This window comes from Anthonomus grandis, chromosome 2 (assembly GCF_022605725.1).
Source record: "Anthonomus grandis grandis chromosome 2, icAntGran1.3, whole genome shotgun sequence".
NCBI lineage: Eukaryota > Metazoa > Arthropoda > Insecta > Coleoptera > Curculionidae > Anthonomus > Anthonomus grandis.
Genome location: NC_065547.1, coordinates 20,212,769 through 20,225,782, shown reverse-complemented (window position 1 = coordinate 20,225,782; position 13,014 = coordinate 20,212,769). Strand labels below are relative to the sequence as shown.

Below are 13,014 nucleotides of genomic sequence, written 5' to 3'. Positions count from 1 at the left end.
CACTGGAGTACCGGAGATGATTATTGGATTTATAAATACGTAGCTAATTCCTATTTTGTGAAGAGCACTAATCTCGTTTGACAGGCACTGGACACTAAATATTAATGGGGATAATAAGTTTATATTGTTTAATACTTTAGTCTCTCAATTAAATATCTAGGGAAAATATTAAAATCGAAGTGACGTATGACGTAAGGATGGCGATGGCAATGGCACCCAAAACAGAAGGCCAATCGGGAAAAACCCAAGTTAAAAAATACAGAGTGCCTCATCTATCGGAGAATAAATTAAACAAAACAGCTCCTGCAACAAATCGCAAAATTAAGTTCCGCGCCATCTTTCGATCGATCGGACAACCTCAAAACAACCCGACACGTTCCTTCCATTTAACTTTCTTTTGTAAAGGGGGATTTTCTGTGGATGACACCTAATTCGCCTGTGAAAAGAACGATTTTGTTTTTTTTTTCAATATATGTGACCCACTTCAGATCCTTTTTCAGTAAAAAGGAAGTTTTTAGTCTTAATATTAATTAAGAAACGCACTGAAACCACTCAAAGCATCCTTTTAATACTAATACCACAGAACCACGAACTTATAAATATACCTGGACTGCTAATGCATATGGCCACGATACCCAAAAATGACCACTGCATGGTCATTTTTGGTGGCCGCCATTTTTATAGGGTTTGTGTCCTTTTGATGTTGGTCACTATGAAAATTTTTAGTGTTCTGCCATCAAAAAATTAATTAAATATCGGTAATGAAGTTGACGACGCTGACGTGTGACGTGTAAGTATAGAGGATTGCCTAGTTTTTGGCGTTTTGTAAACGACGCTTGGGTATATCGTCTGGAACAGGCGATGTATCTTTCTCCTTATTTAATACGTGAATAATGTATCACCATCTTTATTTAAAGGTATTTGGTTCAGTTTCTCAAAACCGAATTATTGTGAATTGTCCGTCTGTGTTGTTTACACGAACTTATAAATATACAGTGTGGCAAACGGATCTGAAACACTTCGGCCTGAGGTAAGGGGAATGCAGTAGTGGAGACAACATGGCCGACTTCATTCATAAAATGGACAGTGGCGTGTGGTATTATGTGAAACTATTAAAATTCGATTTAAGGAAAATAATTTTAAAATTTATCAAAATAAATTTTCCTAATTAATTATTCATTTGTATGTTTTATGGTTTTAGAAATAAGTTCTTTTTTTTGGTATACAGGGTGTCCCACAATCAACGTCACAGGCTATATATAACTTTTTTATTTTTAACTATAAAAATTAAAAAAAAAATTTAATAGCTAATAGGACCACTACCCAAAATTACTTAAAAAAACTACCCCCAACAAATACATCCCCCAAAAATGAATTTGTCGGGGGTAGTTTTTTCAAGTAATTTTGGGTAGTGATCCTATAGCTATTAAAAATATATTTAAAAAAAATATACTTAAAAATAAAAAAGTTATAGCCTAGGACGTTGATTGTGGAACACCCTGTATACAGGGTAGCACGCAAATATCTCTGTTGCTAAGCCGAATTTAAAAACAAAGTTTAAACAAAAGTTGCTAAGGTCACAGGGGGCCACGTCACTGCAATAGTACGTGTATTTTGGAGGTCATTAAAAAAACAAAACAAAAGTCAAACGTCGACTAAAATGAGCCACCTGGTATAGATTATAAAAACGAACAGCATAAGCGTTTTGGCAATGATAAAAGTTCGGTTAAACTAGGAACGGGAATTTTTATGTTTTTTTTATGCGAAATTTTCACTCTTTTTGGTATTTTCGAAAAAGTAAGGTAATTTGAGAAAAATATAAGGTAAATAACTTACCTAATTTTTCGTTTACTGTTAAGTCTCACACACTTCACTTAAACATGTTTTTATTTTCACTGGTGAAATAAGCGAGCTCGTTTTCTTTACCTTCAGCCTCGTATTCACTATCGTCTTCACTACTACTGCCTTTAGTGTCACTGTCCTCATTTTCTATTGTGATGGCAAGGGGCTCGATTTCTTCCATGATTTGGTCAGTTTCCCAGAATTTATCCTCCACAGTTCTGACGTGCTGGCAAAATTTCTGCCAATCATTTTCGGAAATCGAGGATATAGCAACCTCCTTTAAGGTTGTAATGTTAAAATTGCCAGTAGTATTCCAACTTCTTATTAAAAATTTGAGTCTTGCCCAAGCTAATTCAATTGGGTTTAACTCGCATAAATAAGGCGGTGTTCTTAATGGAGTATGCTCATGGGACCTTATAATCCGATCTACTATATAATTTTTTTGGTCACCAGGTGGTTTGTGGCGTAAAACCAAAATCGAAAAGATCAAATTTTCTGGCACTTTCATCGTGACTTATACCTATAACATATAGTATATGTAATACATAATAATATACAGGATAAACCTTATTCCACCCCATTTTTTCAGCCATTTTCTTAAAAAAAAATTTTTTTGCCAATCGATATTAGACCGCAAGGGACAAATTTATTTGGTATTTTTAACCCCTTAACTTTAACCCCACGCAGGGGTGACTATCAACCCCAAAATCTTAAATGGTAAGGGTATCACTCGACAACCCTTCCTATTTAAGATTTTGGGGTTGATAGTCACCCCCGCATAGGGGTTAGAGTTAAGGGATTGAAAATACCAAATAAATTTGTTCGCCTGAAGTCAAAAAACGATCATCAAAAAATTTTTTTTAAAGAAATTATCTGAAGAAACTGGGGTTGAAAGTTTTCATTAACTCACCGTGTATGTACTTATTATGTAGGTACATTTATATATTTAAAATTTATCAGTTCAAAAGGCTTAATTAAGTTGTTATAGCTACCTTTCTTAGTTAACCAGGCGATTATATCTCTTTTTAAAGAGGATTTTGTTGGGGTTTTATCCTCCTGCACCGAATGATAAGGAGCATTGTCTAACACTATTACCGAATTGGCAGGTATATTTGGGAGAAGTTTTTCCGTGAGCCATCTAGTAAAATTTTCCCTATTTATTTGGCCATGGTAATCACCTGTGGCCAATCCGGCTTTAAATATTAAACAAGCATTGTCCACAAAATCCTTGTCGGAACCTGCATGAACAATTATTAGCCGACCTAAAATATCATTTAAAATATATATATTTCTTAAATTTAACGGGTCCTTGCCCGTGAAAAAATATATGACTGTAACTTATACACACTGTTTTATATTGTATGCTTACCCGTTGAACTAATATTTTTTAGAACACCAGTAACCGTATCGCTCTGCCAACATTTCTTAATCGTCAAATCGTCATATCGTTACCACCCAAGTTTCGTCCAAGTAAATAATGTTTCGGCCTTCTTCACGGTATTTTCGTATTTCGCGAAGATATTTGTATCTCCAGGAAAGAATATTGGGCCTTTCCATTAAGATTTTCCTCTTATTTTGACACTTACGCCAAAAAAAGCCATTTGACTTTAATAAAAGCCAAAGCGTTTCCCTGGAATAAGAAAATTTTGCCTCTTCTTTTGATTTTCTTAACAACTTTCTAGTTGTCGGAACAACTTTATATTACAGGTAAAATCTGGTGATACAATGCCTAACTATTTGAAAATGAAAACTGTCATCTTTTTCGACGACAGTTTTCCGTGGCCGTTTTTTCCCTGGACTGGCTAACATTTCATCAGGATTATTTTGTCGCCTTTCTTCATCTTCCTTGTGAATTTTTCTCACAGATAATACGGAGACTCCGGTATAAAGGGAAACGCGATCAAGGTTACGCTTAAGAGGCAATTTCATCGAATTATTAGCAACTTCTTCATAGCACATCCTAATAACAACATTTTGAATGCATAGTTGGTATACAAAAAGCAATAAAATATAATATAAACCACTGTTTTTTTAAGAGGCACAATGTATTTCACTTTTTTTTAAATAAATTATTATAACTTACCTGTAAACGTTTGCTATCGCTTCCCTCGTTTGACTATGAAGGACCTTACCCTCAGTGAATTTATTCATTATAATAAATGTTATTATTCGTATATATCTAGACAATAATAAAAGAAACTAAAAAATTAAATATTAGGTATTTCATGTAAGTAATAAAACAGTGAAACTCCAAACCTACGAAAATTACACTACCTACTTATAGGTATACACAACACTAATATCAGTTTTTTTAATTAATAGCCACAAATAAAACAAAATAATAAATAACATATAAAAATCAACGATAAAACCTACGCCACTGTCCACCCTTCAATAATAATCAATGTTTTGAAACGGCAGCAAGCATTGTAAACAGGTGACAAAGACGCTGGTCGGTGGACGCTGGACGGTGAATTAAACTGTCGAAATAATTCATAACAAAAACACGTGCGGCGAGGGAAACCAATCACAAGCAAGACAAGACTATAAGAAGTAGAGGAGTAGAAGTAGGAATGTAGAGGTGGAACGTAATGTTGCCAGATTTACTAAACATGATCCATTTTTTGGACAAATATTTAATTGTACCATATTTAATGGTAAAACAATTTCGTATTAAAGCCAAAATGGAATAACTATTTAGATTATAATTCTTAACATTTTACCCTCTATATCTTGTGATTGTAAAAAATCTTATATTGCATATTATTAGAAAGTAAGTCCCGCACAATTACGTTTTGAGGTTAAACGTGGCAACGTCGAATATTTTGGCCCACATTTCTGCCTCTGTTTCAGATCCACTTGCCAATGCCAGGACTGCTAATGCATATGGCCACGATAGCCAAAAATGACCACTGCATGGTGGCCGCCATTTTTATAGTGGTTGTGTCCTTTTGATGTTAGTCACTCTGAAAATTTTTAGTATTGCCAACAAAAAATATATTAAATAACGGTAATGAAGTTACGCTGACGTTTGACGTTTGAGTATAGCGGATTGCCTAGTTTTTGGCGATTTGTAAACGACGCTTGGGTATATCGTCTGAAACAGGCGATGTATCTTTTTTCTTATTTAATACGTGAATAATGTGTCACCATCTTTATTTAAAGGTATTTGGTTCAGTTTCTCAAAACCGAATTATTGTGAATTGTCCATCTGTGTTGTTTATAACTATATATTTGTGTTCTGTGGTTTATAATAGAATAATATATTCAGTTGTTGACAGAATAATATATTTTTATTATATAAACCCTTGATAATTACAAACCCTCATAAAATCATCTATATTTTGATTCTTATAGATAATTGTACCTATTAATGTGAAAACACTGTACATGGAAGAAAAGTAAAACTCGTAATAGTAAAAATAGAAAGAAAATAAGTGTTTTTAACTGAATTTGTTAAGTAAATACAAGCAAAAATTTAAATGAATATCATTATTTTCATGGTATTAGGATTTATAAGATTCAAGATTATCAGAATGATAAAACAAATATTTTAAAGTGCATGCATCTATTCCAAGTTGATTGAAACTTTGTCTTATTTTTGGTGAGGATTACTTTCTTTTATAAATTTTAACGAAATTCTTAAAGAAGTACAAGAAAAATCACAGCTCTAACGCAACTATCTTAAATTCTTACCTATATGTAACTTTCTATTTTGTATTTTCGTAAACATAACCTCTCAAGAACTTTAATTGTTTTGTTTCCCTACAGTTGGCACAACTAAAATTTGTCAGAGTGACCAACATCGAAAGGACACAATCACGCAAAATGGCGGCCCTCTAGTAGTGGTCATTTACTTTTCATTGAATTGGCTGTCCAGGTATATTTATAAGTTCGTGCACAGAACACAGATATAGAGAAATGCGTGTTGCCTAATGAACAGACAGAACTTCCATTGGCGTTGTTGACAAAGACGAGTCAATGTTGTGGCAGGAAATTTAAGCGGGATCTATTGCGCGATATTTCAATTTGAAGTAATTTGCAGAATTACAGAAGTTGATGTGTTAACAGACAAGTGATGAGAGATATATTTAAATAGAATTTTATTTTAAAATTATTAAAATACGCTTATCAGTTTAGAAATACCCACATTTTAATAAAATTGTTAATTTTAAATGCTGGAAAAAAATTACATCTCAGACATCCCTCATCACTTTATTCAAGAATTAACACATCAACTAAAATATTATTTGATTTAAATTTAGTTCTCAAGATATTGCTTATTTAGGACATTTAAAATATTTAAATATAAATACTTACCAAGAATTATAAATTGGCACGATAGGTATAGGAACAAATTTGAAATTAAAAAAAAGAATAAAACTAAACTTTTTTAAATATTTTATTTTTAAGTAATTTATTTAATATTTTTTTAAAATAAATTTAACAAAGGGTTTTAAAACGCATAAAAATAGTTACAATATATTTTAAACTAAATACTGTAAATTGTAAGTATAGTATTAATAAGACCTTTTATGTAAAAAGTGGAATTGTAGCATGTAGCATGTATAAAGCATATTTTAACTGAAAATCCTAATAATTTCTGGATTTTCAGAAAAAATTACCTGCTTTTTTTTGTTTTCATAAGAGTTAAAAACATTATAAAAAACACGTAACAAACATATGTAAATAATAAATTAACCATATATATTTTTAACCATCTATAAAAAATGTAACAAAATAATATACATCCACATATGGAAAACAAAATCTAAAGTCTAATAAGAACAAGAACTGAACCTATTTCTTGAAATAAATCTGGCTTCTCATTGTGAATAAATTAATTAATAATGATTAGATATAACACAAATACATATGTACAAGTTAATATGCATGTTTTTTTCTTTTTTATTTTTTTTAGTATAAGCAAATAAAAAGAAAACCCAACTTTTGATTTTTGGTCAGTCACAATCGGGTAAAGATGTCACAAGTCATTGGGGTTGTCTCCAGTAAGTATGGAACATGAAACGTAATAAAACAGATTAAGGCAGTATATTGTGTATTCAATATTATGTCCTAAATAGGTTAACATTAATTATCCTAATAAGTATTTCATAAAGATCCAAAATATGTAAGTCTTTATTATTAGTAAGTATTGATTATCACAGTAGTTATGTGTTATCACAATTAAGGTTCTGAATATTACTTTAAAGGGTTTTATATTAGTCTATTTTACTTTAAGTAAATAACATGATTTTAGTTATGGGTCAGTAAATAAAATAAAAATGTAAAAACATTTACTATCAAAATGTCTCAGGTAATTTAGCTTAGGTATTTTAAAAATATTTAAACAATAATTAAAATAATTTAAATTCTGCGATTTTCAAAAAGCTGTATTGACTTTTTAAAAATAAGATATTATCTACTAGTATCTAGATCTATCTATCTAATATCTAGTGCTATCTATCTACTGATTACTGATTTATTTGGTCATTTGATACTACATATACAATAGAATAAGGCAAGTCAGGAGAAAGAAACTGATAATCCTAATTAACTAATAAGTTAATTTAAATATAAATTAAATAATTTAAATATAAAAGAGTAAAACTATTCTAAAAAAAACCTAATTACACACATCTAAAACTTAGAAACTATAATAACTACAAAAGTACCAACAAACAGTACAGATACTGACTAGGCAGGAGTGACTTTCAGCATGTTGCTAAATTCGCTGATATCATAGACGATAGAACTTATAAAAGTCGTTTTAGTCTATTTTTAAATAAGTTATCTAGTTGTTTTAACGAAGCAGGGAGTTGATTAAATAATCTAAAATCTAATGTCTAGCGCCATCTATTAGCTAAAAAAAATTAAAAAACAAAATGATTCTGATTGTGTATCATGAGTATAAATGAGTAAATATTCAAGGTTTTTGTTTTTTTTGAAGACATTTTAGATTGTCGAAACTTTTTCTGTTTTTTAGAATGGCCAACACTTAAAGATTGTTGTTGTGGTTTTGAAGTTGGCTTTTCATTTCAATATTTTAAATATTTATGAATTATTAAGCTAGTGTTACCTTGAACAATTTGTTTTACAATGTCATGCTGGTCACAAAAAGAGAAGTCCTTAAAAAAATGTTAATAAATCAACCAAAACTTTTTCTTTAAATGACCATGGTTATCCAAAAATGTGTATAACTTAAGGTGGATTAAGTCGATTAGGGAAATCAGTCAAGGCTTGGCCTAATTGGCTTAGAGCTTTAATTATCTTGCGCAGAGATCTAAATATCTGTAGATGATGATTAGACTTAGAAATCTTAAAATCACGAAATACTCTTTCCTTTTTATATATATTACGAATTATGTCCCCCGAAAACCAGGAAGGGAAACGTTTTTTACGTTTTACCTAGAAGGGTACCGCTCTAGCAAAATTGTTGTTCAGCATATCATTAAAAACATTACATGCAGAGTTGACGTCCTGCTGCACCGTGACAGGAGACCAATCAGTATCTAGTAGCAGCTGATACAAAAGAGGAAAGTTAACCTTTCTAAAATTAAATTCCTTTATTTCAGCTTTATTAAGGGGTAGGTTATTGAGGTAAGGCCTGCATGGAATTCAAATGACAAAAGACAAGGATGGTAGGTGTCCTAGAGATGCATCGCTATTAAGTACAGAGATATCAAAGCTTGTAAAAATTAAATCCAAACAGCGAAGATTGTTATTTACCACGTTATTGAATTGCTTATAGTTCAGGAAATCAAAAAAATTACTTAGAAGTTGACTTTTACTATTGGGAGATACCGAGTGTTCAATATAAGTGGGGACATTAAAGTCTCCCAGGATAATCACATGTTCAGAATAGATTACATTAACCATGGAAAAGGCTTCGAGAAAGCATTCTAATTATACAGAGTCTATAGAAGGAGGAACGTACAATACAAAAATATACAGTATGAAATGATTAAATCTGACTCTACATCCTACCAGGTCAATTTCCGGTATTTCTTGGCTCATCGCAGAGAGGTCGAGGGCTTCCGAGGAGAGGTGGTTCAGAATCCCTAGTAGAACACCACCACCCCTTGAAGCAGCAACAAGGTCAGTTCTCATGTCAGAACGGTACATTACGTATGAGTTGGGAAGGATTTCACCATTAAGTATATAATTTTGGAGCCAAGTGTCTGTGATGGGGATAATATCATAGCCAGAAGTAGACGCAGCACTAAAGAAGGTATTGGTCCTGGAGCGCAGGCCGCGGGTATTCTGGTAATAACAAGAAACTAGATTTTTTAAGGAGTGGGAGGAGGGGGAGGTGGTTTCCCTTGGTTTTTCGCCGCTATTAAGGCTATATTTGATGAAGAGTTTATCCTCACCACTGTCCCTGCGCAGCCTTAGTTCTTTCTTGACTTTATTAAGGTATTCCAACTGAGCTGGGGTAAGGTCAGACTCAATGTATATCTTTCTTCCTGAGAACTTACTCCTGTTCTTCAGTAGGAATCCGACATCCCCATGGTTCACCAGTGTGATCTTAACTGGTCTGGAGCCATTACAGTTGCCTTTTCCAAATCTAGACGCCTTGGATATAGGAATATTACGGCCACACACATCGTTCAGCAGAGTACAGATGTCTGCTGTGAAAGTCGGATCTTCAGACGACTCGAACTTTAGGTTAAAAAGCATTAAATTGCAGTTACGTTTTTGCCTCTCCATAACTTCCTGCAACACAATATTACTAGCCTCGGCGTTTGATTGAGTAAGTGGTGGTTGTTGAGACTTGCCAGTGGAAGCCAATGGAATCTTAGATGAGGTAACCTCCACCTGTAATGCATCCAACTTTGTCCTGACCCTTTCAAGTTCATCCAGTACAACAGGCAGTTTAGATATTTCAGTCTTCAGCACTCCAATATCCCTTTCAAGTACTCCTATACGATCGATCAGTCCCAGCAGCTGCTTGACGCTGCCTAAGCATTCTTTACAGTAGAAGGGCATAGATCTCTTGCTTAACACCACTGCCCTGATTTCAGTAGCACTTAAATCACTGCAGCTTTGACAGACCATGCTTCTACAATGGTCGCAAGGGTAACCAAAAACCTCCCCATTTCTTTTAGGTTCTCTGCAAGCAACTGCAGTCTTGCACTTAGTACAAGAGCCAGACATTGCGATATCGGTACCCTAGCCCAGCCCTACTCACACCACTAAGGCAAGTGGAAAATGCCACTTGATTATGGGAGGAAAAACTGTGTCGATATTGCAGTCCAACACTACTTAAGCCTTAATGCACAGAGAAAAATTAAAATTAAAAATTATGTGGTTAGATGTACTCTTTCTTGATAAATGACACTGGTTTGTTTATGTTATTGTTGTAGGTTATGAAAAACCGGCAAGCCGTTCGTTAATAAAAATCGGCATATATTATCAGTTGTTCTGAATATACCAGAGCCACAAACACTTCACCAAAAAATTCTCGATTCTCGGATCACCAACTTTTCCGTTTTTTTAAATAGCAAGACGTATAGGAAACTTTAACTTTACGGTCGCGCGAAATTTGGTATATTAGTCCTAGTAGAAGCTAAACTTGAGGGACCTTAAAGATTAAAAAGTACATCTCATCTCACTTTACAGAAATTCCACCTGACTTTCGATGACTATTTACCAGAATTTACAATAAAATAACCTACCTAATACATTTTATAAATATTACATAAACAGAATTAATTTCAGAAATATATTTATAAAAATCATTAAAAATGCTTTTTCAAATCTGTAACGAAAACAAATAAAATTTTTGTTGTTGTAATAATTGTTTAAAGAATGGCTTTCAAGCTTTAAAAAGATTTTTTTTAATAGTATAATAAGTTCAAAATTATATATTGTTATTTTCTTTACTAAAATCAAATAACAAGACATTAATTTTAAAATATACAGTTTGTATTTGTTAGCTACTATATAAATTGGATAAATAATACAGTATAAATATAACAGGTTGGAAGCTGGTCTTTGCCTTTACGGTAGTGACATTTCAGCTGATAATACTCCAGTGGAGAGCGCATTAACCTGGCTTGTGGCTAAAAGAAGAAGAGACTTAAGGAACTTTCCTGGGGCTGAAGTGATACTCGAGCAAATCAAAACAGGGTAATTTTCCTAAATTTTGTTTATTCATATTCCTGACAGAAGAGTTATTAAAGAGGATTTTCAAAATTAATTAAAACTATTGAATATTTACTTATATTTTGTATAGTAAGTAGTTCGATTTTTAGTACTAGAATCAAAAGAATTGGCTTAACAACAACATCAGGACCACCTCCACGTCATGGAGCAAAGATCCTTTCGGAAGATGGTGAAGTTATGGGGTTCGTAACATCAGGCTGTCCTTCACCAACTCTAGGTTTAAATATAGCTATGGGTTATGTGCTTTCACAGTTCAGTAAGACTGGGACTAAAATAGGATTGAAGATCAGAGATAAGACATATCAAGGAACTGTTAGTAAAATGCCATTTGTAACTCCAAATTATTACAATAAACCCAAAGTGTAAAATAAATGTTTTTACTTAATGTAAACATCTTTCTTAAATAATATATATATTTTTTCAATGGGTTTAAAACAATTAAAACAAAACAGTATATTTTCAATAATCACATGCTACTTGTTGTATGAACGGCCTTACCTAGAAAATGACTTAAACTTAAATATCAACATATAATTTGTTAAATTTAGATTATTTTCTTTAATCTATTAATTTTATAAATCTTTAATAGAATTTTTTATATTTTTTTTTCTAAAGGCTGTTCCGATTTAAGATTTGCCATATTTCTTTTGTTTTTTTTTAACTTTAGGTGTTAAGGAATGGACTGTATTTAAATGTAAAAAAATGGATAAATGCCACATCCAAAAGGCTTATCTTGATAAGAGTAGGTTTTCACTTTATAGGTTTTGGCCGGCCATTTTAGTACGAACGTACAGGGTGACTATCTTATTAGGGCCCTATAACTTTTCTTAGAATCTACAGTTCGGATTTACTCTAAAACATCTTAAATATTTTCTAAATAAAGATCGAATTGCACTCTTGGGATTAGAATGCAGAAATTTTGCAAGTGAATGAATAATTTGGAAACCGAAAAATTTTCCAAATGAGTTTCTGTGATAATTAACTCATTATGTTTTGCTTGACGTGGAAATAGCATGTTTTAGTCTACCTCCCACTCTATCCAAAATATGGATTCATCCAAAAAGAGGGCTAATTCGCTAACTCATCGCTTAACTCATGGGGTCCACATCTGCAGCTGTTATTAATTGTAATTCCACAATTAATAACAGCTGCATATCATATCCCATTTGGATTCCATCGCAAAATCCATGAGGCTCAAGAGTCTCAAAATTATTTGAAATCATTCTACGACAAATTTTTATGTCCTGTAATAACGATAAATAACTTTAAAATTGTTCCTCGCGATTTTCGAACTTTAGGTAGAGGCTGATCCCAATCTATTCCCAATACCCATAAATACCGTACAAGATATTTGGCAAAAAATTATATATAAGAGCTATAAAATCCAAAGGGTTCAAAAATTCGTGCTTATTCAGATAGGATACTTCTATTTGCGGTAGCTAACCATGTGAGATCCAAGAATTTTATAACACAATCCGAATTATCAAAACAGAGGAGTTGCTGCAGAAAATCTAACAAGGGTCTGCTTGAAGAATAGCCTGATTGCTTGAGGCCTCGACAGCTCGACCCAGTAATTGGATAAGATCCGATTGTAGGCGTAAAGCTAATTGAATGGATGTGCCGCAATCGCCTAAGGAGTCCGACTGCAAAATTTAGGAAGCAATAGCAAGTTTGCCTTTTGATATTTTGCTACTTGTACAATATTACGCAAAAAGAGAAATGGTGAAGAAGAAACACCATAAATAACCGAGTTTAAAATAAATTCTTGAATCAGCTCTTTCTGTGAAAATCGCCATAATATTCTTAGCCTTATGTTGTACACAACCCATTTCTTTCTAATTATAAAGACCATCTCTTAATTCCCTTTTCTCGTTAATTTCTTTAAACTTGTACTATTATTGTAATAATCGTCGCGCTGGTTGGCTACATCAGCATATTTTATATATATACCCTTAGTTTTAAGATTATTGTGACTTAGTAAATTATTTGTATTTTACAAGATTT

General features: G+C 32.5%; 1 protein-coding gene across 1 annotated transcript in view; it reads left to right on the top strand.

Annotated features, from left to right (window-relative positions):
* Positions 1 to 11,434, top strand: part of LOC126749050 (aminomethyltransferase, mitochondrial) — a 33,971-nt gene extending 22,537 nt beyond the window's left edge. Inside the window, exons 5-6 of the mRNA XM_050458663.1 lie at positions 10,825 to 10,974; positions 11,100 to 11,434. Of these exons, the coding sequence (XP_050314620.1) occupies positions 10,825 to 10,974; positions 11,100 to 11,376 (427 nt within the window). The 3' untranslated portion in view covers positions 11,377 to 11,434. The remainder of the gene's footprint in view (positions 1 to 10,824; positions 10,975 to 11,099) is intronic.
* The last annotated feature ends 1,580 nt before the right edge of the window (positions 11,435 to 13,014 follow it).